The sequence below is a fragment of the Arvicanthis niloticus genome, chromosome 8, assembly GCF_011762505.2.
Source record: "Arvicanthis niloticus isolate mArvNil1 chromosome 8, mArvNil1.pat.X, whole genome shotgun sequence".
Taxonomy (NCBI): domain Eukaryota; kingdom Metazoa; phylum Chordata; class Mammalia; order Rodentia; family Muridae; genus Arvicanthis; species Arvicanthis niloticus.
The window spans coordinates 86,267,828-86,293,355 of NC_047665.1; the positions used below are offsets into that span (position 1 = coordinate 86,267,828).

The 25,528-nt window shown below is 52.9% G+C and overlaps 2 protein-coding genes across 8 annotated transcripts in view; one reads left to right on the forward strand and one right to left on the reverse strand.

Moving 5' to 3' along the window:
* Positions 1 to 25,528, forward strand: part of Dock6 (dedicator of cytokinesis 6) — a 50,912-nt gene that overhangs the window by 15,964 nt on the left and 9,420 nt on the right. For 4 of the 7 annotated variants that reach the window (XR_013112355.1, XM_034510084.2, XM_076939774.1 and 1 more), the window contains exons 15-39: positions 4,118 to 4,235; positions 4,323 to 4,393; positions 4,604 to 4,742; positions 4,827 to 4,928; positions 5,828 to 5,914; positions 6,131 to 6,362; positions 6,590 to 6,751; positions 7,241 to 7,404; positions 8,050 to 8,154; positions 11,886 to 11,978; positions 12,222 to 12,317; positions 13,275 to 13,415; positions 15,935 to 16,048; positions 16,161 to 16,331; positions 17,410 to 17,549; positions 17,639 to 17,808; positions 18,269 to 18,429; positions 18,741 to 18,923; positions 19,633 to 19,759; positions 20,083 to 20,167; positions 21,142 to 21,238; positions 21,373 to 21,507; positions 22,400 to 22,552; positions 22,781 to 22,939; positions 24,075 to 24,175. Coding sequence is in view for 6 of the 7 variants with exons in the window: in XM_034510084.2 (XP_034365975.1) it covers positions 4,118 to 4,235; positions 4,323 to 4,393; positions 4,604 to 4,742; positions 4,827 to 4,928; positions 5,828 to 5,914; positions 6,131 to 6,362; positions 6,590 to 6,751; positions 7,241 to 7,404; positions 8,050 to 8,154; positions 11,886 to 11,978; positions 12,222 to 12,317; positions 13,275 to 13,415; positions 15,935 to 16,048; positions 16,161 to 16,331; positions 17,410 to 17,549; positions 17,639 to 17,808; positions 18,269 to 18,429; positions 18,741 to 18,923; positions 19,633 to 19,759; positions 20,083 to 20,167; positions 21,142 to 21,238; positions 21,373 to 21,507; positions 22,400 to 22,552; positions 22,781 to 22,939; positions 24,075 to 24,175 (3,306 nt within the window). In the remaining variant the exon portion in view is untranslated. The remainder of the gene's footprint in view (positions 1 to 4,117; positions 4,236 to 4,322; positions 4,394 to 4,603; positions 4,743 to 4,826; positions 4,929 to 5,827; positions 5,915 to 6,130; positions 6,363 to 6,589; positions 6,752 to 7,240; positions 7,405 to 8,049; positions 8,155 to 11,885; positions 11,979 to 12,221; positions 12,318 to 13,274; positions 13,416 to 15,934; positions 16,049 to 16,160; positions 16,332 to 17,409; positions 17,550 to 17,638; positions 17,809 to 18,268; positions 18,430 to 18,740; positions 18,924 to 19,632; positions 19,760 to 20,082; positions 20,168 to 21,141; positions 21,239 to 21,372; positions 21,508 to 22,399; positions 22,553 to 22,780; positions 22,940 to 24,074; positions 24,176 to 25,528) is intronic. The other 3 variants (XM_034510080.2, XM_034510081.2, XM_076939773.1) reach the window with 3 other exon arrangements.
* Positions 121 to 2,178, reverse strand: Angptl8 (angiopoietin like 8). Its single transcript, XM_034510085.3, has 4 exons — positions 1,851 to 2,178; positions 1,548 to 1,709; positions 513 to 622; positions 121 to 404 (listed from the first exon to the last, which is right to left on the reverse strand). The coding sequence occupies exons 1-4, from the start codon at positions 2,145 to 2,147 to the stop codon at positions 377 to 379; spliced, it is 597 nt and encodes a 198-aa protein (XP_034365976.1). The 5' UTR covers positions 2,148 to 2,178; the 3' UTR covers positions 121 to 376.

Below are 25,528 nucleotides of genomic sequence, written 5' to 3' on the forward strand. Positions count from 1 at the left end.
AGCCTTCTTCTCTCCAGCTCCCGATGTTTTAAATTCTCAGTGGTTAACTTGCCAAGGCTGGCTAATGCAAGGTCGACTAAGCCCCCATGTTTGCAGAAACAGGCATGAACACTATGTTCATAGATTGCCTCTGTTCTGTTTTATTGTGGGGTGTGTGGGCATTAAAGGAGCTCATGTCCTTTTCCAGTCCTCCTCCACAGGGCTCTGTCTTCTGCCTTCCGCCTGCTCGCTTCTGTCTCTGCTCTGCCTAGAAGCGGGGTGCACTGGCCAGGTCCAGCTGATGGGCAGCCAGCTCTGTCGGCCCCGCTCTGGGCCTGGTGGAGCGTGTTCAGTGTTCCTTGCAGCACAACTGGTTCTCAGTGGCATCCAGGCAGTCTCAGGCTGGGAGGGCTGCCGTGTGGAGTCTAGGGAGGGAGACAGAGCTCAGTCAAGGCCAGTGCTGGGTGGGGGTGCCCTTCAGTGGACCTAGGCAACATCCACTCACTACCCCAGAGTAAATCCACCAGGCTCACCTCTGCTGGATCTGTTGCAGCCACTGTTGCTGCTCTGCCATCTCCCGCTGCTGTCGCTGCACATGGCCAGTGAGAGCCCATAAGAGGTGGCTCTGTTTGTCTGCCAGAGCCTGTGGGGTAGCATATAGACCTTAGCTGGGAGGTCTGGGTACCTCCCATCTCCTGACTACTGCAGGTTTCTCTATTACAACCCATGTGGCCCAGCAAATATCCAAGACCCTCTGGCCTCAGTTTCCCTGTTTGTAAGGTATCTACTAAGGTAAGACTTGCTCTGTATAGTGTATAGATGCACATCAAACAGTACTGATTGGGTTCTTAATACATGTCACCAGATGCCATAGTAATAAGCATTTTTGAGCACTTACCGTATCCATTCCCCCTGCATTTTGAGACTCTACCTTTGCTCTGAAATGATGGTCACTACTCTTACTGTATTTTAAAGTTTATTATATCTAATGCATGCACATGCCACAGCACAAATGTTGGAAGTCAAAGGACAGCTGTTGGAAGTGGGTTCTCTCCTCCCACCACGTGGATCCTGGGGATCAATCTCAGGTCATCGGGCTTGGCAGCCTCTACTTGCGGAACTACCTTGTCGATCCCTCATTCATTCATTCATTTATTTTGAGACAGGGTCTCATGTACCACAGTCTTAACTCAGCTGTCTATCTAGCCAGAAGTCACCTTGGACTCCTAAGCCCCAACCTTTACTCCCAAGTGCTGGGGTTGCGGGTATACGCTACCATACCCAGTTATCTTTCTCTTCTTCTTTTTGAGACAGGGTATCACCATGTAAGTTAGCTGGCCTAACTTTGTAGCCAAGGCTGGGTTTAATCTTCTATTTCTCCTGCCCCTGCCTCTGGAGTTCTTTCTAGAACAACAGGCGAGCACCGCTGTGCCTGGTTCTTGCCCTTGCTTGCAAAGGCCACTTCTAGAAGGTCACTGAGGCTGGAACCCCACATGTAACTGAAGGGTCCTCTAGCCCAGGGTTCAGTGGTGGCTCTTCCTGGGGAGCAGAGCCTGAGAGCCCCTTACCTTTAAGGTCTCAAATTCTTGGTGTGCTTGGCCCAGCCAGGCGCCTCTCAGCTGCACTTGTAGTCTCCGTACAGTGGCCCGCAGAGCCTGCTGGGCTCGGGCCACTTCCCCCAGCGATCGGGCTGTGGCTTCTGCTCGAAGATGTAAAGCGTCCTCTTCCACCTGCTCAATGGATGGTGTGGCATCAGCAAGGTTACTCGGTCAGCTTTGGTCACCCCACACTTTATCACTCTTCCTCTGTTCTGGGCTTAACTTTTCCCCAGACTCTTATCCACCCAACAATACCCCAGCTCTAGTGCTCACCTGAATCTCCGATAAGCTGGTGCGAAGCTCCTGTGTCGCATCCCGGCCCTGACTGACCTCTGTTCCCAGAAATTTCAGTGCTTGGTCAAACAGGCCTAGGCTGTGCCCAGCTTCTGTCAGGCGAGCCTCTGTGGCTCTGTACACGCTGTTGAGGGCCTGGCTTAGCTGCAGGGCCCCGTGAAAGAGCAGGGTCAGCTCTTCATATTGAGCTGGCTCTGGACCACCCAGAGGGGCCACCGGGGCAGATCGCACTGCTGCTGCTAAGGCCCACAGGAGGCAGAGAGCAAGCACAGCCATGGCTGATAGTCCTGGGGTTGTGGATCCTGTGCCGCTGTGGCCACCTTTTATTTCCACAGGCTTCCATTAACCCCCCGGTCAATGGTTAACCAGCCACTGTTGCACAAGGGCCTGGCAGAGGCTCAGCCGTTGCATCAGGCTGATGGCTAAGCAGGCCATGCTGATATCACGCCGCTAGAACACAGGGCCAGCTGTGTGTGTGGGTGAGGGGTAGTGGGTTAGCTCAGACCGGAGAGAGCTCAGCGACAGGGTCTCTATGACTATATATAGCATTGCTTTGAGCCTCAGTTTCCCATCTAAGTGCAGACATGGCCTCCGTGAGCCATGGCTCCCTTCACAGCTGCCACAGCAGATCCAGTGCTGCTGAAACATCCAGAGGGCTGTCCAGGGGCCCCAGCCCCACCACAGCTCGGGTCTCGCGACTGCCATTCAAATGGACTTCAGGCACTGTGTCATCTGCTCTTCTTGTCTCCTTCCTGCAAACAGCTACTGCAGGGGCCACTGGGTATAGCTGATGGCTGTGGGGGAGGGCTGCAAAAATGACATGACAGCCTCCTTCCAAGGTCATGGAGCCTGACTCCCAGCACGGTCGGTCTATGATCCATGCTAACTTTGATTTAACTTCCTAGAAGACATAGGGCGAGTACTGCACCCCATTTTCCCTACTTGGGGGAATCCCACAGGTAGTACTAAGCATTTGTTGGACACCCACTGTGGGCACTCCAAAGGAACAGCCATTGCTCTCCTTGCAAATGGAACGTTACACTCTGAGTCTGAGGCAGAAGGAACTTTAGTTCAAGGCCAGCCTGAAACTAGATCCTCTCTTCTAAGAAAACAAGGGCTGAGGTGGAGCTCCCAAGTAGAGAAGGCTTGCTGGGCACTCAGCATTCTATCCCTAGCACCACGGAAAATGGCCGTGGAGTTAGTTATCTGTGTTGAGTGTTTGGAATGGAGCTTGACACCCAGAGGGTGCCATGTAGGTGTCCTGTGGTGACTGTCATTGGTATTGGTTGTGGGTACTGTGTTTCAAAGGCTGAGCTAGCAGGCCTACAGCTCAAGCATGGAGGCCTACAGAGCTGGGGTTTGTGCAATTGCAGTTTGGGGTAAAGAGGCAGGACCAGGACTCCGGCCCAAGGTTCTGGTTCTCTCTGTATCTGAGAGACAGACTCTATCTATAACTCCAGTGGGCCAATAAGGTGGTAGTGTGGGCTGGGGAGGCCAGTCATGCCACCTGGTTACTGGTGAGACCACCTTTTGTAAAGGTTTATTTTACTGTTTTAATTATTTATTTATTGTTTGGGGACAGGGTTGTCCAAAGAGGCCAGAGGCGTCAGATCCCCCTGGAGCTGCCTGATGTGGGTACTGTGAATGGAATTTAGATCCTCTCAAAGGGCACTACATGCCCTAAACTGCTGAGCCACATTTTCAGACTTCAGGCCCTCAGGGCTGGAGCCGGGGCTTGGTAGAGTACTTGCTTAGTGTGCACAAAGCCCTGGGCTCCACCCCCAGTCCCTGATATGCCAGGAATAGTGGCACTTGCCTGTCACCCCAGCACTTTGGAGGTGGAGACAGGAAATCAAGACTTTAATGTCCTCCTTAGCTAAATAGCAAATTCAGATCTGCCCTGGGCAAGACAAGACCCTATCTTGAATGTTAGTTGTTGTTTGGTTTTTGTTTTTTCTTAGAGAAAAGATTTTCCTATGTAGCTCTGGCTGGCCTGGAACTTGCTATGTAGACCAGGATGACCTTGAATTAGAAAAACTCTGACTCTCAGTACCCATCTGAGCCTGGCCTTGTACCTCCCTGAATCTAATGTGTGCATCCAGATGTTTCACCTACCGATGACTGTTTGTGTTACCTGGGGTCACAGCCCGCCCTGTTTTACATGCACATGCTTTATGTCCGCCTCTCCCGTGATTGTCCCCAGCCCTCTGAAGGGTCCTCCACCCCTCCAATCCCTCCTTTTCCAGAAACCTGCTCTTCGTGTACCCACACAGCCTCAATTTCAGCAGTCGCCAGGGCTCTGTGCGGAACCTGGCTGTGCGGATCCAGTACATGGCAGGTGAAGACCAGAGCCAGGCCTTGCCGGTCAGTGCAGTGACCCTGCCCTGGGGGAAAGGGGATGGAACAGGCACTGTTTTCCTCAGTGGGTCCCTCATGTCCCCATTCCCACAGGTCATCTTTGGGAAATCTAGCTGCAGCGAATTCACCCGAGAGGCCTTCACACCAGTGGTCTATCATAACAAGTATGCAGCGTTGGGTGCCGGAGACATGGGCTGACCCTCGGAGACTCTGAGGGGTCAGGGTAGCCAAGTGTAGGGAGGGTATGCATGGAGCAGGAAGATCAGAGGCTTATGTTTCAGTATGCAGATGAGATAAGTTGAGGCAGGGATTCATCTCGTAAAATAGATGCCCACTCCATAGCTGGCCCCTGGCCCCTGGCCTTGTCTTACCAGGTCTCCTGAATTCTACGAGGAATTCAAACTACGACTTCCTGCCTGCGTGACCGAGAACCATCACCTCTTTTTTACCTTCTACCATGTCAGCTGCCAGCCCCGGCCAGGAACAGCCCTGGAGACGCCTGTGGGCTTCACTGTGAGCCACAGTTACCCCGAGCTTCCCCCCTGCCTGGTCCCCCTTCAGCCACACCTGACCTTCATCCATTCCTTGTCTTCCCAGTGGATCCCTCTGTTACAACATGGCCGCCTGAGAACTGGTCCCTTCTGCCTGCCTGTGTCTGTGGACCAGCCTCCACCCAGCTACTCAGTCCTGACCCCGGATGTACGTGCTTGTGCCCTCAACTGATGCCTTCATTGCCTTCTGCCTGCCTTCCTTCTATGCCCCTGAGAGCCTTGCTGGCCTGGATGGGTACCTGTGGGTTCCCTGTGCCTCCTGCCACCCCCAAAAAGAATGTCTCTGTCGGCGGGCTACTGCATCCCGTGTGTCTCTCCATACTCCGGATATCCATCTCCGCTCTTGCTGTCCTCCCGCCAAGGACCCCCGGCCTCTCTGTCCCTTCCCTTTGTGATTTTATTTTTTGTTATTTTTGGGGTGGGCCTCGTGTGCCACGGGAACTGTGTGTAAGTCAGAGACTAGTTTTGTGGAGTCAGTCCTCTCTGCCTGCTGTGCAAGTCCCCGCTTAGACTCAGCCGAAAGCTTTTGCTCACTGAAACATCTTGACAAGGTCGCACATAGCCCAGGCAGGCCTGGAATTCTGTATAGTCAAGGGTGACCTTGACCTCCTGATCCTTGCCTGTCTCTTGAGTGTTGGCATGGCAGGTGTGTACCACCACACCTGGCTCTCCTGCTGCCATTTTGTCCCCTCCATCCACCCCATTACAAGGCTGCCACTATCCCTCTTTCTCTCTACCAGCCAATGAACAAGTCCTGTGGTTCCAGGCCCCCCCCTTTGAATGCTATTCTTATGCCATTGGCTTTTCTAGTTAACGTTCACTCTGTGAACATACCCTGTTTTCTGGGGGTCTCCATCCCACCCCTAGGGTTTTCCCTTCATCCACTGGGAATGGATTTACGGACAGGGTACCTTGCTGCTCCCTCAGGCCAGGCTCCTCTCCTGGCCATGATGTTGCAATGACTAGGGCCACGGCCACGGCCTGGCTTGGTGGCCTGATGCATGGGGGAGGGTCAGCCTGTGCCCACCCCACCTCTTCCTCCCACAGGTAGCGCTGCCCGGCATGCGCTGGGTGGACGGTCACAAGGGCGTGTTCAGTGTGGAGCTCACAGCTGTGTCGTCCGTGCACCCGCAGGTACAAGATGGGATGAGAACCCATGCTCCCTGGCCTGTTCCCCTCCTGCTTACCCTGGGATTGAGCAAGACTTACTTGCAGCTGGCTGGAAAAGGTCTGGCCTCCAGCCACTAGATGTGACTTTAGTCCATCTGACCCAGACTGCTGACTAGGGGAGGGGGACACTCCATTCTGCCCTCAGCTCTCTGCTCACTTCCTGCCCTCCTCTCTACTTAGGACCCCCACTTGGATAAGTTCTTCACCCTGGTACATGTTCTAGAGGAAGGAATCTTTCCATTCCGGCTCAAGGAGACAGTGTTGAGTGAAGGCACTATGGAGCAGGAGTTGCGAGCCAGCCTGGCAGCCCTGCGCCTTGCCAGCCCAGAGCCCCTTGTGGCCTTTTCCCACCATGTTCTAGACAAGCTTGTCCGCTTGGTTGTGCGGCCACCGATCATTTGTGGCCAGATGGGTGAGTCACTGCAGTCTCAGTCTCTTCCCCCCATCAGGAGTTTCTTCCCATAGTTCACTGCTTCTCTGGCCTGAGTTTCCCCCATATGATGGTGACCCCTGTGCAGGTTCTTTAAGATCCTAGATGAACAGAGTGTGAGTTCTTATGTTCCCTTCCCTCCTCTGGAAAATGAATGGGGACCTGAGAGGCCTCAGTCTGTGGAATGTGACCTTCGTTCTGTCCGACAGTGAACCTGGGTCGAGGGGCCTTTGAAGCCATGGCTCATGTAGCCAGCCTTGTGCACCGGAACCTGGAGGCCAGCCAGGATTCCCGTGGTCACTGCCCACTGCTGGCTGCCTATGTCCACTACGCCTTTCGCCTCCCTGGAGGTGACCTCGGCCTGCCAGGCGGTGAGTGTTGATGGAGAACACTGGGCCACAGGAAATCTTGGTGGCAGCAGCATTCACCTCATGAGGACAGAGAGCCATGATAGATAGTGCTCTCCAGAGTTCTACACAGTGAGCAGTCACTGCATCGGGGTTGGCTCAGTGACATGCCCGAGGCACAGGGTTTAAATCCCAGCACCAGAAAGAACTAGAGGGAAGGATAGAAGAGGAACAGAAAGAAGGTGGGGAGAGGAACTTGGGCTGGGGTGAAGCTCCTGGTAGCTAAAGTGTTTGCACACAAGGGATAACAGCTGTGAACACAGACCCCAGGCTCTGTCCCAATGTCTACTGTCTGCCCCAAGTCATATGAAGCAGTAACCATGTTCAGCTCCATTTTACACTGAGAATATGGAAACTCAGAGAAGGAAAGTGATTTCACGTAGGGCTGCTCTTTGCGAAGGGACTGGCGTCCTCATGGCAGGTGTTGAGCTAACAGGTTCCCTCTCTCCGCAGAGGTTCCTCCAGCAACTGTACAGGCTGCCACACTGGCCCGTGGCTCCGGCCGCCCTGCCAGCCTCTACCTGGCACGGTCTAAGAGCATCAGCAGCAGCAACCCTGACCTGGCCGTGGTCCCCGGCTCTGTGGACGATGAGGTGTCCCGCATCCTAGCCAACAAGGTAGGACAAGCCCAGCCTCACAGGCCTGGCTGCAGGCTCGGTGCTGATGGAGGAAGGACCACCTGGAAGTCACTGTTCAAAAGAAGGTCGCATCCCAGCTGCGTGGCCAGGCTGAGGCTCTCATAGCTCCAGGGCTGGTTGGGCATTCTGTACTGTTCAGCTGACTGGAGAATGGCGGGACCGGCAACAGTATAATGTACATGATTCAGCAGGTGTAGATGGACACGTGTGACCTGTGCACAGTAATATGGAGGGGTGTATACATGTCCCTTGCACAGATTACACAGATGCATGTACATGTGTAGCTTATGTGTACGTATATGTTGACGTATGCACACACTGCACATACACATATACCCCATGCACACACATGTATGCGCTTACCCCATGCACAAATAAGTGCATACGGACAGGCCTCATATGCACATACATATATGAATACATACGTACATGCTCTCCGTGCGTAGATCTACATGGGTTTAAATGCATGTGCAGTCCAGGCAGTTATACACACATAAGCACACCTCACTTGCCCAAGTATGTGCACGGCACATATGTGCTTTGGGGCAGTGTCCACACTTGGTCTCCCATACCTCCTTCCCTGTGCTTGGTCCAGGACGTCATCCCTTCTCTCTGTATCTTCAGGGCGTCGATCGCTCACACTCCTGGGTGAATTCTGCTTATGCTCCGGGAGGCAGCAAGGCTGTGCTGCGGCGGGTGCCCCCGTACTGTGGGGCTGATCCCAGACAGGTGCTCTCATGACCCGCCTCCACACGTGTGTCCGCCATCTTTGCATGAGTTCTTCCCACCCTCTTGGCTGCAGTGAACTAATCCCTGGGGGCTGCCTGAGGGACAGCAAGGCCCCACATGACTGTTTGGGGCTGTGGAGGTCTGTGTTGTGGGCATGGTTGGAGGTTGGGCTCAGTGGCAGAGCTCCTCCACAGTGGGCATGAGGTTCTGGGTTCTATCCCCAGCACCACCAAGAAGTAAAATTAAAATTAAGAAGCAAAGCCGGGCGGTGGTGGTACACGCCTTTAATCCCAGCACTTGGGAGGCAGAGACAGGCGGATTTCTGAGTTCGAGGCCAGCCTGATCTACAGAGTGAGTTCCAGGACAGCCAGGACTACACAGAGAAACCCTGTCTCGAAAAAACAAAAACAAACAAACAAAAAAAAAAATTAAGAAGCAAAGCCTAGTGTGGTGGCACACACCTTTAATCCCAGCACCTGGAAGTCAGAGGCAGGCAGAGCCCTGAATTTAAGGCTAACCTGGTCTACACGGTGAGTTGGAGGCCATTCAGGGCTTCACAGTGATACCCTGTCTTTTTTGTTTGTTTGTTTTTTCGAGACAGGCTTTCTTTGTGTAGCCCTGGCTGTCCTGGAACTCACTCTGTAGACCAGGCTGGCCTCGAACTCAGAAATCCGCCTACCTCTGCCTCCCAAGTGCTGGGATTAAAGGCGTGCGCCACCACCGCCCGGCGACACCCCGTCTTAACAGACAAAAGACAGTAAGAAAAAAAAACATAGACCATAGCCCCCGACAGAGAAGATTCTGGGGTGGTATATAAGTGGATATGTCCTATATAAATCTACCTACCTATAACTTCACTGCCCTGCATGGCTGTTCCGCACTCTAACCCATCTCTGTTTTAGGGGACTTCTAACTATCCCCTTGGCATACAGAACCCTTAGAAGGGTGACATAGCCCTGGACCCCTGTAGCTCCCCATCTGTTTACACATAGGAGGTTCCCCAACTTTGCCCCTTTCCAGGGACCTGGTATGGGGAGGGGCTTTGCCTGCAGTGGGCCTGGGCTCCAGCCCCCCTTGGTTTAGGCCTTGCCCTGTGGCCCAGGTGATTAGCTGCCTTTGAATCTCTCAGTTTCTAAGATGAAGTTAGGTAGCACACCAAAACTTCAGCTGCCTGTCATCTCAATTCATGGGAGGTGGAGACATGAGTTCAAGGTCATCCTGGGCTACATAGAAGTTTCCAGGAATCCCAGGCTACATTGTATCTTGTCAAAACAAACCAAACAAAAAGAATGTCAGTACAATGCTCAACACTGTGGTCTGAAGCCTAGGCATAGGGTAGGTTCTCAGTGGGGTCTCCTTGGGAAGAAGAACCCCTGAGCTGCAGTACACATCCGTCAGTCAGGGAGCAGGCTCAGAAGGGCTGGTGGAGCTGCCTTCAACAGGCTGGAGCTGGAACTGAGCAGGTAAAGCCCTGGCCTAGCGCACACAGCCCTGGGGTCTATCTCTAGCACCACATACACTAAGCATGGTGGTACATGCCTGTAAACTTAGACCTTGGAGCTGGGGGCAGGAGGATCAGGAGTTCAAAGTCATCCTTGGCCACATAGGGAGTGTGAGGTCAGCCTAGAGAACGTGAGATCCTATCCCCAAAGAAAAAAAGGATAGGGATGAAGTTCAGCGGTAAATCCCTTGCTTCACCTTCATGGCTGGTCCATACCGGGCTGCCGATGGGACCCAGAACTTGGAGTAAGCTAGGCGAATGCTCACCCAGCTCAGATCCAAGCCCAGCCCACCCCCAGCACTTAAGTCTGCTTGTTAGATTTATTTTATGTGTTTATTTTATTTTACCTTCCAGTGTATCTACGTTGCACTTGCCTGGTGCCCTCTAAAGTCACACGAGGGCATTAGATCCCCTGGAACAGGTTAAGTCACCATGTAGATGGTGGGAATTGAACTCAGGTCCTCTGCAAGAACAGCCAGTGCTCTTAACTGGAGCCATGTGTCCAGCTCCAACCCCTACCATTTTTAATCAGGGTCGCCCTTAATTTCCTGAAGGGTTAGTTAGGACTTGGAGAGCCAAGAGGAGGTGCCAAGGTAGAAGCAAGGTGCTGTCCCAGGCAGGAAGTGGTCTTTGTAGCCTGTGGCCAGGCTCAGACATGCTGAGTAGCCAGTGTATGCTGGGCCCGGGAGCCTACAGGGCACTCAAGTGCCAGTGGCTGAGCCAGCTCCACCATTGAGTCTCTTTTGACCAGGAAGCCAGGCAAGTTGTGAAGCTTGGGCCACCCCTTTATCTGTTTCATAGAGGAGGGTGCGAAGGCCCCGTGAGGCCCTAGCAAGGCTGGAGCAGGAGGCCAGGCCTGTCATCCCCATACCATCTTTGCTGTCTTACCTTCCTGTGTGTCTGGTGTCCCTCCATGTTCACATCGCCTGTGGTCAACTCCCCAGTTGAACCCTTGAGCTCATCTGTGTTCCACTCACCGTGCCTGCCTTCCCTGTCGGCAGTGGTGCTCTGATTTTTGGCCACAGCCAGGCCCACCACCCCTCCCCCGCTCTGCTGTGCCCTCTGTGCTCACCCCACTCCATCACCATCTTCATTGTTAGTCTCCACTCCATCTCTCCCACCTGCACCCCCTTTACTCCCCCCGCCCAGTGCTGGGGGTGGCGCCCAGGGCCTCACACACGGGAAGACAAGTGCTCTCCGCCTGGCCCTTATTTTCATTGTTGGTTTGGTTTGGTTGTTGTGCTTTGAGACAAAGCCTTGCTATGTAGCCCATGGTGGCCTGGAAGTTACACTCTTCTACCTCAGTCTCCTGAGCGCCCGAGGTGACAGGTGGACCCCACCATGTCCAGCTCCCTCTTTTCTCAACACAACTGATTTCAATGCCTCTGTGCCTCATCTACACCACCCTGTCTGTGTCCTCCCTCCGTGCCCGCCGGTGTTCCCTTCCATCTATACACCCCTTCACAGAGACCCAAGGCGTCTCCTACCATCTGCACTCACCACCCACGTGGCCCCCGTCCATCGTCTCAGTTGGTTTTCTATTGCTAGAACAATGTACTCAAGGTGGGGCCGTAAAAAAAAAATAACTATTTAATCCGTGGCTCCAGAGGGTAAGGGAAGCCCCAGCACAGGCCTTCCTTGCTGTACATGTAGTGAAGGATGGCCCATGGTGGCAGGCAGTCAACTAACTCAATCCCTCTTCTCCCCCTCCCCACTTTCTTCTTCCTCCCTCATCCTCTGCCTCCCTCTCTTCCTTCCTTTCTCTTTGCTTTATTGTGAGACGAAGTCTCCCTTGACTTGGAACTCACAGTCCTCCTGCCTCAGCATCCTCAGAGGATTACAGGTGCGTTCCACCTTGCTTGCCTCTCTCTTCCTCTTCTTCTAAAGCCATTAACCACCACAGAGGTCCCACTCTCATAGCCTCACCTAATGCTGGTCTCCTACAGAGGCCCTACCACCAAATGCCATCAACATGGCCAGCCTGGGCTACATGAGGCTCTGTCTCAAAAAAAAAAAAAAAACCCAAACAAAAAATCTCTAATCCATGACGGAGGTTTCTGGGGATCTATTCAAACCATAGCAGCTTCCTTCCATGTTCATGCTGATCCAGACCCATCGCTGCTCTTTCCCATGTGGACCCACCCTTCCTCCATCCACGTTCCTCCTCCGTGTCTCGTCCACATCACTGATTCACCCCTCCATTCCATGCTCTCCACCCCATCCTCCCCAGGCCACCGACCGCAGCTCTAGCCGGGCATCCTCTTACCTAGAGGCCTCCTCCTCGGCCCTGCCAGCCCCTCAGCCGAGACACACTGTGCAGAAGGTAGAGGGGACAGTAGGGTGGCTGACCTGATGTCTGCCCCACTGCCCCATGAGAAAGGGGTCCAGCGCTCCTCCCCACATCCAGAGCCCAGCAGGGACTGGATCCGCCCTCATCCCCGTCCTGCATGGCCTGCTGCTCTGACCCCCAACCAGGCTTCGGGCTACATCCCCCAAGGGATGCCTTCCTAAGGGGTGTGTGGGTGGGGTGGCTCCTGGCTCTCTGTGACCCTGGCCTTGCCTGCAGCTGCTGCATGAGGAGCTGGCTCTACAGTGGGTGGTGAGCGGCAGTGCGGTGCGTGAGCTGGTCCTGCAGCACGCCTGGTTCTTCTTCCAGCTCATGGTGAGGACTTCCCCATCCCAGAAGACCCTTGAGAAAAAGTGCCTTGAAACTGCAGCTAGAAACCCTAAAAATGGCCTTGAGGCTCTTCTGTGAGGAGAAGGGGGGTACCTTGACAGTGAACACGCCCTCTCTAGAGCACCCATGCCCCCCTTCCCACCCTCAACCCAGGGATGGGGCCTACCTCCGGGGCCTACCTCCTCCAAGAGACCCCAAGCACTGAGAGGTCAGTCTTGGAGAGCTCCTACATTCCTTCAGGTATGCCTTCATGTCCTTTTCCCCAGTGCCTGTTGGTCCTGTCCCCACCAGCCCATCCCCCATAGTCCTCCAAGACAGAGCCCAGAATTTCTCAAATTCAGCCCCCCAGGGCTAGGGAGAAGGTTCAGTCAGTGAAGTGGTTGCCACACACACATGAAGACCGGAGTTAGGTCTCCAGCACACAGGTAAAAAGGAAAGGGCTGGACCTGATGCAGGCCTGCAGTCCCAGCCCTAGGGAGGAGGAAATGAGGGCCCTGGTACATGCTGACCAGCCAGCCACAGTGAGTCCTGTCTCAAACAAGAGGTGGGCCTTGGCCTCCTCACACACCCACAAACCTCTGGGTCCTAAGGCTCCACCATGGCCCCACCTGCTCATGTCCCTCACACTGCTGCTCCCCACGGAGACTACAGCCCTGGCTCCTTCTCAAGTCCTGGCCACAGCCCTCTGGCTGCACCCATTGGGGTCAGGACCCCTTAAGCCCACCGTTCTCCATGCTAAAGTTCTGCCCTTCCTGTCAAATCCAGGTCACCCTTCAGCTACAACCTCTTAGCTCAGAGCCACCCTTGCCCCCCTTCCATGCCTGTAGAATCCTGCCTGTCAGCATCCAGTTTCCCTCAGACCCCATCAGTGTATCATAAGCTCCTCCCACAGCCCTCAAGCACCGCCCATGTAACAGCCCTGCCCACTTGCCTCACTCCCAGGTAAAAAGCATGGAGCTACACCTGCTCCTGGGCCAGCGATTGGACACTCCCCGCAAGCTGCGCTTCCCTGGGCGCTTCCTGGATGACATCGCAGCCCTGGTGGCTTCTGTGGGCCTGGAAGTCATCACCCGAGTCCATAAGGTGAGGGGGGACTCAGGGCCTCTCAGAGGAACATGACCAATGCCGTGGTCAAGAATGGAATGTGCCACGTGGGTCTGTTCACGGTCTCTTTCTTGAGCACCTATGGCTTACATGGCCCTGGCTGGATGTAGAAACACAGCCGTAAATAAAACAGATCAAGTTCTTGCCTTCACAAAGCGGTTTTAGAGAGAACTGAAAGGTGAAATGGGTGAGGCTGGTAGAGGCTAGAGGAATAGCAATCGCAAAGGTCCTGAGGCAGGTTTGCAGCTGGGCAGATAGCAAGTGAGCATGGCTGAAGTGGAACAATCAGGGACAAATAAAAGGTAGCGAGGACTTGTGGGTGTGGGGAGCACATCCTTGGCCCTTAGCATAGTACCAGTATCCAGTAGAACATAGTAAATGGATGTTGCATTTCTGAGACCCCGATGCTCACTGAGGCTCTAGGATTACCAATTCTAGTCCCCACCAGGATTAGATAAGCAGCAGTCAAGATCAGAGTATTCTTAGGGAAGCATTTATTGAAATTTATTGAAATTATTCTTAGGGAAGCATTATGCTTCCAGCTGGATCGTTTAAATATCACCAGTTCTCCACAAAGTATTAATGTTATCTCCACTTTACTGAGAGGGAAACTGAGGCAGAGTGGCAGAATGGCTTGGCTTGGTGCCATACCATGGGGGAGGAAAAAGCAAAAGGATTTGAATCCCAGTCACCCTCTTCTGTGGGGCTGTATGGAGCCAGAAAGTAACTTTTCCTCAGATAGAAACACCCACTGCACTGCTCTGTCTGAACCAGGCCCTGCAGAGATGGCTCTCCTAATTTCTTCCCTTTCTTTTTTCTTTTTGTCTGTTTTATTTATTTATTTATTTATTTATTTATTTATTTATTTATTTATTGAGGCAGAGTCTCTCTGTGTAGCCCTGGTTGTCTTGCTCTGTAGACCAGGCTGGCCTTGAACTCAGAGAACCACCTCTGTCTGCCTCTTGAGTGCTGGGATTAAGGGCATGCACCACCACGGCCTGGCTGCTGCTGCTGGTGCTGGTGCTGGTGCTGCTGCTGCTGCTTCTCCTTCTCCTTCTCCTTCTCCTTCTCCTTCTCCTTCTCCTTCTCCTTCTCCTTCTCCTTCTCCTTCTCCTTCTCCTTCTCCTTCTCCTTCTCCTTCTCCTTCTTCTTCTTCTAACTAAAAAAAAAAAATTCTCTTGATGTGAATGGGTGTTTGGCCTGTGCACCGTGTGCGTTGTGCCCTTGAAGGTCAGGAATGTGTCAGATCCCCTGGAAGTAGAGTTACAAATGGTTGTGAGCTGCCTTGTGGGTGCTGAGAATCAAACCCAAATCCTCTGGAAGAACAGGAAGTACCTGATTCCCCGACCCCAACTACCACAGGGTTTCTCTGTGGAGCCCTGGCTGTCCTGGAGCTTGCTCTGTAGACCAGGCTGGCCTCATTCCATCTGCCTCTGACCCTGCCTCCTGAGTGTGGGATTAAAAACATTAGCCACCACTGCCCAGCAACTCTCCTGGTCTTTAAAGAGAAATGTCACTTGGAGATTTGCTAGGAATATTTCAGATTTGGAAAATCATGCCCAAGTTACACAATCCTATCGACTTCCCGGCTGGTCCACAGGTCCCAATCTTGGTGTCCTTGGAGTAGTCCCAAGCACTGACATTAGTGTCACTGGGATGGGCACTGCACTTTAATTCATTCCTTTGACATATGATGAGCACCACCTGTGTCTGGTGGTGCACACCTGTGACCCCTGCACTTGGGAGATCAAGACAATCACAAGTCTGAGGATAGCCTGGACTATCTATGTAATGTTAATTTATCACTTGTCTCTCCTAAGACTTTTTCTTGGACAAGCAGCTAGAACAATGTTTTTTTCACAGCTTTGGCACACAGTAGGTGCTCAGTAGATGCACATTAAAGAATTGATGACAGTGTACCAGTGGAGCACATTAATTTGTGATAGGAAGACATGATAGGCATTTAAATAGAACCCAAGTGTTTCTCTGTACACAAGTGGGCTGTGGAGCTTCCAGAGTTTGGCCCAGGCTCTCTCAGATCACCAGGGATTTCAGAAAGGGCTTTGCACCTCCTCTCTGATTTCATTGGCCAGAATGTGATCAACTAGCTCTCAGCTGTAAGGGAGCCTGTGAAATCTATCGTGTTGACCTCTGAAGTCTGGATGTAGAGGGTGAGTCACTCAGCTGTGAGTGGGAGAAGAAAGAAAACTGTACTGTGGGGCTGGGCGTGACGTAGTGGTGCAGGCCTTTGATCCTAGCCCTGGAGAGGCAGAGGCAGATCTCTGAGTTTGAAAACAGCCTGGTTTACACAGTTCTAGGACAGCTAAGGCTGCACAGTGAGACTCTGGAATGAAAGTACTGTGAGCAGGTCGTGAACGGGGAGGATGAAGTCAGCAAGGAGGACCTGGGTCACAGAGCCAGGGCGTAAGGAATTCCTGCAGAGGTGTCCAGCCAGGCTGGACACTGTGAATATGGACTAAAGGTCCCTGTGTTCCCAGGACATGGAGCTAGCTGAACGCCTCAACGCTAGCCTGGCCTTCTTCCTCAGTGACCTCCTGTCCATCGCGGACCGAGGCTACATCTTCAGCCTTGTGCGCGCCCACTACAAGCAGGTAGGTGTGCATGGCAGAGGGTGTGGGGGTGCGGCGGATGACATGCCTTCAGACCTGCAGAGTGTGTGAGCACAGCGATGCTGATGTCACCGGGTGATTGCCTTCCTTGCAGGTGGCCACTCGGCTCCAGTCTGCCCCCAACCCAGCTGCACTGCTCACACTACGAATGGACTTCACCCGCATCCTGTGTAGCCACGAGCACTATGTGACCCTTAACCTCCCCTGTTGCCCCCTGTCGCCCCCAGCCTCCCCCTCCCCCTCTGTGTCCTCCACTACCTCACAGGTAGGTGGGCCTCTCCCCAGCCTCCTTCCTTTCACCTTAGGTGACACACCTTCAACCCACTATCTCTATCTCTGTTCCTTGTGGGCTAACCCTGGCTAACTCTTGATCTTTGACTTTTCGCCTCTGATTCTCATGACCAGCTGTGACTCAGAAGTCACCCGTGACTTCCCAGAGATTTCCTAGGAAAAATAGCCCCATCTGGCCCCTAAACTCAGTTCTTGGACTTGCACTCAATCGGCTGTTCCTTAGTTTTTGAATTTTGGCTCCACACCCTCCTACTTGACGGATGGGTTACCCTGACCTCTCACCTCTGACCTTTGAGTATTTATTAATTTTTATTTTATGTGTATGACTAGCATCACATATATGCCTGGTACCAGCAGAGGCCATAGAGGGCACTGGATCCCATCAAACTGGCCTTACAGATGGTTGTCACCACCACGTGAATACTGGGAAATGACCCAGCTGCTCTGGAAGGGCGGCCGATGCTCTCAGCTGCAGAGCCCTCCATCTCTCTGGTGCCTCACCTCTGACCTTTAACCCTATGCTCACCAACAGTACTGTCGCACTGACATGGTCAGCATGCAACATGTGAGCAGAATAGTGTCGTGATGACACTTTGTCATGAGATACTTTTAATTTACACTTGTATTTATTTCATGGGAGGAGCATGTGTTCTGTGTGATGGTGTCGCAGTCAGAGAACAACTCTCGGGATTGATTCTCTCCATCCGCCATGTGTGCCCTGGGGCTCAGATTCAGGCCGCTAGTCTGGATGGAGACAGCCCTTCCTGGCTGAGCCCTCTTGTTGGCCATGTGTGCCCTGGGGCTCAGATTCAGGCCGCTAGGCTGGATGGAGACAGCCTTTCCTGGCTGAGCCCTCTTGTTGGCCCTTCTGAGGCACTTTTAGGAGTAGAAAACGGGAAATACCCAGATTTTGGATCTATGTATGTCTCTCCTGCCCCAATCAGTCATCTCCAGCTCTTGGTGCTAACTAACTTCAGTTATTTCCATGGTAGCCATGGTGGTGACCTTTCACCTCTGATCCTTGACCTGGGCATCCATTGTACTGTCTGCAGAGCTCCACCTTCTCCAGCCAGGCCCCTGACCCAAAGGTGACCAGCATGTTCGAGCTGAGTGGGCCATTCAGGCAGCAGCATTTTCTGTCCGGACTCCTGCTGACAGAACTGGCTTTGGCCCTGGATCCAGAAGCTGAGGGGTGAGCATGGGACATGGGTGTGGCCCAGGGACAGTGGCATGGGCCAGGAGCCATGTCTGCACGATGCTAAACACCCCATCACTCCACAGGGCATCCCTTTTGCACAAGAAGGCCATTAGCGCCGTGCACAGCCTGCTGTGCAGCCATGATGTTGACTACCGCTACACAGAAGCTACCGTGAAGGCCAAGGTGGCCGAGCTGTACCTGCCCCTGCTCTCCCTTGCAAGGGACACACTGCCACGGCTGTACAGCTTTGCCGGTTAGAGGGCTGGGGAAGATGCGGTTTCATGGACCAGACACTTGATCATGTGGGGTCAGCCTCAGGGTGAGCAGCTCGGGTCAGACTTAATACAGTGTCCACATCAAGCCGGTCTCACCTGGACGTCAAACACTGTTGGTATCCATTATGGTAAAGAAACACGCATGTGGAGAACTGTCCTGGGCAGCCAGGTGTGTCATGGCACACACACATAACCAGCATTCGGGAGGCCGAGACACATTCCCAGGCCCTCACTGGGAAATTTTGTTGTTGTTTTTCAAGACAGGGTTTCTCTGAGTAGCCCTGGCTGTCCTGAAACTCACTCTGTAGACCAGGCAGGCCTCGAACTCAGAAATCCCCCTGCCTCTGCTTCCTGAGGGCTGGGAAGAAAGCCTGTGCCACTGCTCTCACCTGAAGTGAGGTGCTCACCAATGTCTCACTCTTGCCATCTCTTCTGCAGAGGGCTCAGGGCAGCGGTCAAGACTGGCTTCTATGCTGGATTCAGATACAGAAGGTGAAGGGGACATCGGAGGCACCATCAACCCATCTGTGGCCATGGCTATCGCTGGGGGGCCTCTGGCTCCTGGCTCTCGCACCAGCATTTCCCAGGGACCTTCAACAGTAAGTCTGAGGCTCATCCCCATAGACACCTTTGGAACAATGGCCGCATTGCTGGCTGGGGCTGGGGCTCGGACTCGGGTGCTTACCTCGCATGCATGAAGTCCTGGAGCACATGGAATGGTGCACACTTGTGATCTCAGCCCTGGGGAGATGGAGGATCTGAAGCTTAAAGTTGCCTTCAGACTATGTCAGGAGTTTGATGCCAGCCCATGTCCCAAACAAAACAAAGAGAAAGGAATCATGAGATACAGTTGGCCACCATTCACCTTCTATAAGGAACTAGAAATAGATTCTGTTCCCTCTGCACCCAGGCAGCTCGCTCAGGCTGTCCTCTCTCTGCTGAGTCCAGCCGGACCTTACTGGTGTGTGTGCTGTGGGTCTTGAAAAATGCAGAGCCGGCACTCCTGCAGCGCTGGGCTGCTGACCTGGCCCTGCCCCAGCTGGGACGCCTCCTCGACTTACTCTACCTCTGTCTGGCTGCCTTCGAGTACAAGGTGGGACTGGGTGGGTGAGCCTGCGGTGGGTTGGGCTCAGCATTCCTCTCGAGCCCCCTGCAGCAGGAGCCTGGTGGGAAGGGGCAGACTGGACATGGGCTTCTGTGAACTGAGGCTGAAGGGTGGCCTGGGTTTGTCCTCAGCTCTCAGGTAAAGTGTCACATGACTTCACCAGAATGTTTCCCTGGAGATGTGCTCAGTTGTAGAGTGTTGGACTAGCATATGCAGCGTCCATCCATCCCCAACATGGAAGAAAAGAGAATGAGAAGGGGGGAGGGAGACACATGTCCTGTGGTCCCTAGCACTTGGGTTGAAGAGCAGAAACAGGAGTTCAAGATCATTCTCTGCTACATAGCAAGTTCAAGGCCATCCTGGACGCCTTGAGGCTCTGTCTTAAAAATGAGGAAGTTGGAGAGGGAAAGAAGGAACAAAGGAAGGCAAGCTGCAAGGGGTCTGGCAGCGTAGTTTTTGGCTTTGTGGGCACTGGAGGAAGTGTAGTAGGAAGAGAAGGAAGGAAGGAAAGAAGGGAGGAAGGGAGGGAGGGAGGGAGGGAGGAAAGAAGAAGAGAATTTAGAGGTGGTAAGATGTGAGATTTTGGAGAGAAAGGCTGACCTGTGCTTCTGGCAAAAGGCCCCGGAAATAGGACTTGCCTGAGCAGGGGAACTAGGCTACCTCGGGTTTTAGCAGACCCAGTTCTCTGCTTTCCCAGGGGAAAAAAGCCTTTGAGCGGATCAACAGCCTCACGTTCAAGAAGTCACTGGACATGAAAGCCCGGCTGGAGGAGGCCATCCTGGGCACCATCGGGGCACGGCAGGAGATGGTGCGGCGGAGTCGGGGTGAGATGACAGTGGAGAACCAGTGTGGTGGTACACTGTAACCCCAGCACTTGGGAGATGGAGGCAGGAGATCAGTTTAAGGCCAGCTCTAGGAGAGAAAAAGTTCCTATCTCACTGTCCTGTACATGGATGCATGTGACTCCCACCTGACCTCACAGGACAGTTTGTGTCTATCGGTGGTTCCTGCTGAGCAAGTCTATCTGTACTTAGTCCCACTCTGCTTAACCCTACATGGGTGTCTTCCTGCCTGGGGGTGTTTTCCTAGTGTTTACGTGTGTTTTTCTGTCTCTACCTATCTATGAACATACATTGGTGTGCGGCAGAGAGAAGTCCATTTGGAAACCAAGAAAATGTTCGCTGGCGTAAGAGTGTCACACACTGGAGACAGACCTCAGACCGTGTGGACAAGTAGGTTGAATAGTAGAGGAGTCTGTTGCTTGCTGCTGCGAGGAGCTGCCAGAGTGTCTTAGTTAGGGTTTCTATGCTGTGAAGAGACACCGTGACCAAGGCCACTCTCAGAAAGGAAGACATTTTATCAGGGCTGGCTCACAGGTTCAGAGGTTCAGTCCGTTATCATCATGGTGGGAAACATGGCCGCATCCAGGCAGGCATGGTGCAGGAAGAGCTGAGCCTTCTTCATCTGATCCCCGGGAACAAAGGAGACCTCAAAGCCTGCCCCCACACTTTCTCCAGCAAGGCCACACTTCCTAATAGTGCCACTCCCTAAGGAACTAGCATTCACACATAAATCTGAGGGGGGGGGCATTATTATTCAAACCACCACACTGAGGCAGGCCACTTTAAAACAAAAAAGGGGTTTCTTGAAGGGGTGGGGGTGGGGGTTGCAGACCTGTAATCCCGTGCACATAGTGAGCTCAAGGACATACAGAGCTACACAGAGAAAACCTATCTGCCCCCCCCCCCCCCGAAAAAAAAAGGAAGAAAAGAAAGAAGAACTACTTTAATCCCTTCCTAGGTCACGCTCCTAATAACCAAAAACCGAAGAATATCTACCTAGTCCCTACCTCTTTTTTATCTCTTTAGATGGGTTTAGGGCTATCAAACCACAGACCTCACTACCACTGAACCATGCTGCCAGCCCCTCACTGGGGGATTCTAGGCAGGCAGGGAGGGAGAGGCTCTACTACTGAGCCACATTGCCCCCACTCTTCATCTCTTAATTTCTGCAAGCTGGGAACCAGCCCTCCAACACAAGACCCATTGGGAACACACTCTGACTGTGACGTGGGCAAGAAATTCCTTGATTTAGACCAGTTTCTATGAAGCTACTCCCTCCAGGGACAGCTGAGGGTGGGAGAGCATTTCTTCCATGTCACTGGATCTGACTCAGGTGACATCACAAGCTCTCTCCTGCCCTCCAGGACCAAGGATGAAATGGAACATGAAGCTCTGGTGGACGGAAACCTGGCGACAGAGGCCAGCCTGGTAGTTCTGGATATGCTGGAGATCATTGTGCAGGTACAGCTTGTCCAGTATCTGTCCTGACCTCTCCTCCCTCATGGAGGCCTAGGGTCTCTGACCCCATAATCCCTCAGCTTCCCAGACCTCATGCCTCCCTAATCTCTTAACACATGGCTTTCTGACACATGAAGACAGTGATGCTGTCCGAGGCCCGTGAGAGTATCCTGGGTGCTGTGCTGAAAGTCGTTCTCTACAGCCTCGGGAGCGCCCAGAGTGCCCTCTTCCTGCAGCATGGCCTGGCCACCCAGCGGGCCCTGGTCTCCAAGGTGAGCACTCCCAAACTACAGCCATGCTTCACAGAGATGACAGTAGCTTGTTTATTGACCACCTACTATGTGCTGGACAGGTTTGTGACACAGGGACATCACAACTGCAGTTTTGAACTGAGATGTGAGCATGGCATGGTGGCTCACACCTGTCATCTCAGACTTGGGAAGTGGAGGCAAGAGGACCTGAAGTTTCAGGTCATCCCTGGCTACATAGCAAGTTTAAGACCAGCCCAGACTGCTTAAGATACTATTTCAAAATAAGAACAACCAAAAAGAAAGAGAGAGAGAGAGAGAGAGAGAGAGAGAGAGAGAGAGAGAGAGAGAGAAAGAAAGTCCCTTGCAAAAATATAAATAGTGATCCTGGCTTTGGAAGGTAGAATCAGGAGTTCAGGGACATTCTTGGTTCTTCAGGGAGTGTAAAGTCGCCTAAGCAATATAAGAGACCAGGTCTCAAAAAACAAGATGGGCCAGCAAGGGAGCACAGCAGATAAAATCCCTTGCCGTGCAAGTCTGACAACTGGAGATCTGGAAGCCACTTTAGGAGAGAACTTCTCAAAAGTCATCCTTCTGACCTCACAGACAGATGGTGGCCTACAAACAAAACACTAGGTGACAACTCCTGGCTGTCACATGCATGTGTACATACACATACACACTCACACATATGCACTCATACACACACACACACAAATAATAAAGTGATTAAAATGAAACTATAGACATTAGGTTAAAATGACCAAGTCACTTGACAGGGTCAAAACAAAGATCCAAACCCAAATCTTAATCATTGCCCAAATCAGAGTGGGAGCTTGCCCTGCCCAGGCTCCCTTAGGGAGCTCCTAGACCCACCTGGAGGGCTGAACAGCATCTCTCTGGGTCCTGGGGACAGTTTCCAGAGCTGCTGTTTGAGGAAGACACGGAGCTTTGTGCTGACCTCTGCCTAAGGCTTCTGCGACACTGTGGCAGCCGCATCAGTACCATCCGCACGCACGCCAGCGCCTCGCTCTACCTGCTCATGCGCCAGAACTTCGAGATCGGCCATGTATGGGGGCACCATCTCCACAAAGCTCACGCAGGGCTCCAGCTTTGGGGGCGGGGTATCACCCAGTATCATAGGCCAGGAAAAGGAGTCAGAGCGTGGGAAGCACAGCATGGACAGGTGGATGGGGAGGGGTGGCCATGGCAGCCAACAGGTCAGCAGGTTTAAAGGATCCCGTGGGAGCCTGGACCCTGAGGCTCTCAGAGTAACGCCACCTCCCTGTTCCATCAGAACTTTGCCCGTGTGAAGATGCTGGTGACCATGTCCCTGTCTTCCCTCGTGGGGACAACTCAGAACTTTAGCGAAGAGCATTTGAGAAGGTCCCTCAAGACCATCCTGACCTATGCAGAGGAGGACTTAGGGCTGAGGGACAGCACCTTCGCTGAGCAGGTGATGCTGTGACAGTCCTTCCTGCTGTCGACAGCGTGCCGGTTTTGTGTCCTTTTATTTGTCTGTGTGTCTGTTTGTTTGGTTATTAGTATTTGTATTTAAAACTTTGGTATTATGGGACAAGGTCTCACGCTATAGCCCAGGTTGGTCCCAGACTCACAGCAGTCCATCCTCCTGCCTCTGTTATGTGAGTGCTGAGATTTTATATGTGTGTGTGTGTGTGTGTGTGTGTGTAAGAGAGAGAGAGAGAGAGAGAGAGAGAGAGAGAGAGAGAGAGAGAGAGAGAGAAGTTTTCTCCCTCCCCTTTCCCCACCACCAGTCAAGGAGGCCCAGATCTCATTATGTAGCTGAGGCTGGCCTTGAACCTGTGACTCTCCTGCCCCTGCCTTCTGTGCTCTGAGGTAACTGGAATCTCTACCCCTCCAACTTCTTTGTCTTCTTGTGGATGTCTCAGTCTTAGCCAAGGCTGACCTGGAACTCATTCTGGGGCGTGGATGACTTCCGACTTGTGGCGGTGATCCTGGCTCTGCCTCTCCAGGGTTGGGACTGCATGTTGTACTCGTGTGCACACCCAGCGTGCCCTGTTGATCTTTCCCCAACACACACTGTGCCTATACATGTATACTTGTATGTACATACATATGGAGGGCAGAGGGCAACAAGGGGTATCTTCCTCAGGCTCTCTCCACCTTATTTTGTTGTAGCAGTGTTTTGGGCAGGGGGTAAGGGGCGTTTTTTCAGATGGGTTCCACTGTGTACATCTGGCTGTCTTAGATCTTACTATATAGACCAGGCTAGCCTCAGACTGACACAGATGGGCTTCCCTGCTTCCAGGTTAAAGCATGTACCCTCATTCACAGTTCCATTGAACCTGGAGCTCACTGGTTCAGCTAGTAGGCTGCTCAGCAGTGCCCGCTCTGCCCCTCCCCCTCCGCTCTGTCCCTCCCCCTCCACTCTGCCCCTCCCCCTCCTCAGCACTGGGACCGTGGCCTAGCCTCACCATGCTTGGTTTTTTACCTGGATGCTGGGGATCAAACTCAGGTCACTATGCCTGCATGGGAAGCACTTTGCCCCACTCTCCCATCCACCCCTGACCCTGTTGTCCTGGCTGACCCTGGACATCCTCATGCTCCAGGTTCAGGACCTCATGTTCAACCTGCACATGATCCTGACAGACACGGTGAAGATGAAGGAGCACCAGGAGGACCCCGAGATGCTCGTGGATCTCATGTACAGGTGAGGCAGGAGTCGGGGAAACGGAGGAGCGCCAGGTGAGCAGGCAGCTGAGGGGCACAGGAGAACAGACAGCCGGACGAGTGTGTCAGTTCTCCAACACTAGAACACACACCCAGGACAATCAACTTGAAAAGAGAAAAGTTTGGGCCAGCAAGTTGGCTCGGTAAAGACACTTGCCACCAAGGCTGATTGATGACCTGAATTCAAGCCCGTGGGGGAAGGAGAGAGCCAGTTCCCTCAGGTTGTCCTTAAGCCTCCATACGTGCATTATACATGCCCTGGTGCCTTCCTCTCCACACATATATTATACATACGTAGGAAATAGAACAAGTGTAGAAACCAGAAAGAGAGAGAGTGGAGGGAACGGTTCATTTAAGCTCATGGCCCTGGAGATGGTGATCTATAGCAGCTGGCCCATAGTTTCTTTGGGCCTGTGAGAGGGCTCCATACTGCGGCAGGAGCTTGTGGCCCACTGAAGCCTCTCACCTGATGATGAGGAAGCTAAGCAGCCGGCAGGGAGAGACTGGGTCCCACAGTAAGTGAAAGTGAAGAAAGTACATAGCAGCCATGACTCTGCCCAGTGCACCCGTGGCCCGGGTTCATCTTTGCTGGCCACCCTAGCAGGAGCAGGAACAGGGACAGGAGAGGTTCGAGGTCATGCTTGGCTACATAGAGAGTTGGGGCCAGGGTTCTAGTTTGGTGTTTGTTTGATTGGTTAGTTTTTGTTTTTTGTAGACAGGTTTTCTCTGTGTAGTCCTGGCTGTCCTGGAATTCACTCTGTAGACCAGGCTAGCCTTGAACTCAGAGATTGACCTTCCTCTGCTTCCCAAGTGCTGGAATTAAAGGTGTGCAGTACCAGGCCAGCTTTCTATTGCCATGACAGACACTATGGCTAGCAATTTGGGGAGAAAGGTTTTATTTGGCACATACGTCCTAATCGCATTCTGTCACAGGAACAGGAAGTCAGGGCAGGACAGACCAGGAGCGAAAGCAGTGGCCAGAGAGGACACTGTTTACTGGCTTGCTCAGACAGTTTTCTTAGACAACCAGGACCACCTGTTCACGGGTGTCACCACCTAATGTGGGCCGGACCATTAATCATTAATTAGGACAGCACCCCACAGACCTGGCTGCAGGACAGTCTTATGGACACATCTTCTTAAGCTTTTTAGATGACTCTACCTGGTGCCAAGTTAACAAAAACAAAACAAAGCAAAAAACCCTAAGCAGGACAAGCGGCTAGCTGGGGTAAAAGACATAAAGATACTTATCCCAGCACCACACAAACTGGGCGAGTGGCACACACCTGTAATCCTAGCCCTCAGGAGGGAAAAACAGGAGGTTCAGAAATTC

Bases quoted from the DNA above. Each gene is read 5' to 3' on its own strand.
- Angptl8 (XM_034510085.3), bottom strand. From the start codon at position 2,147: ATGGCTGTGCTTGCTCTCTGCCTCCTGTGGGCCTTAGCAGCAGCAGTG. The intron at 1,710-1,850 runs GTGAGCACTAGA...TCCATTGAGCAG, and splicing joins CCAGCTTATCGGAGATTCAG to GTGGAAGAGGACGCTTTACA. The intron at 623-1,547 runs GTAAGGGGCTCT...GCTACCCCACAG, and splicing joins AAGAATTTGAGACCTTAAAG to GCTCTGGCAGACAAACAGAG.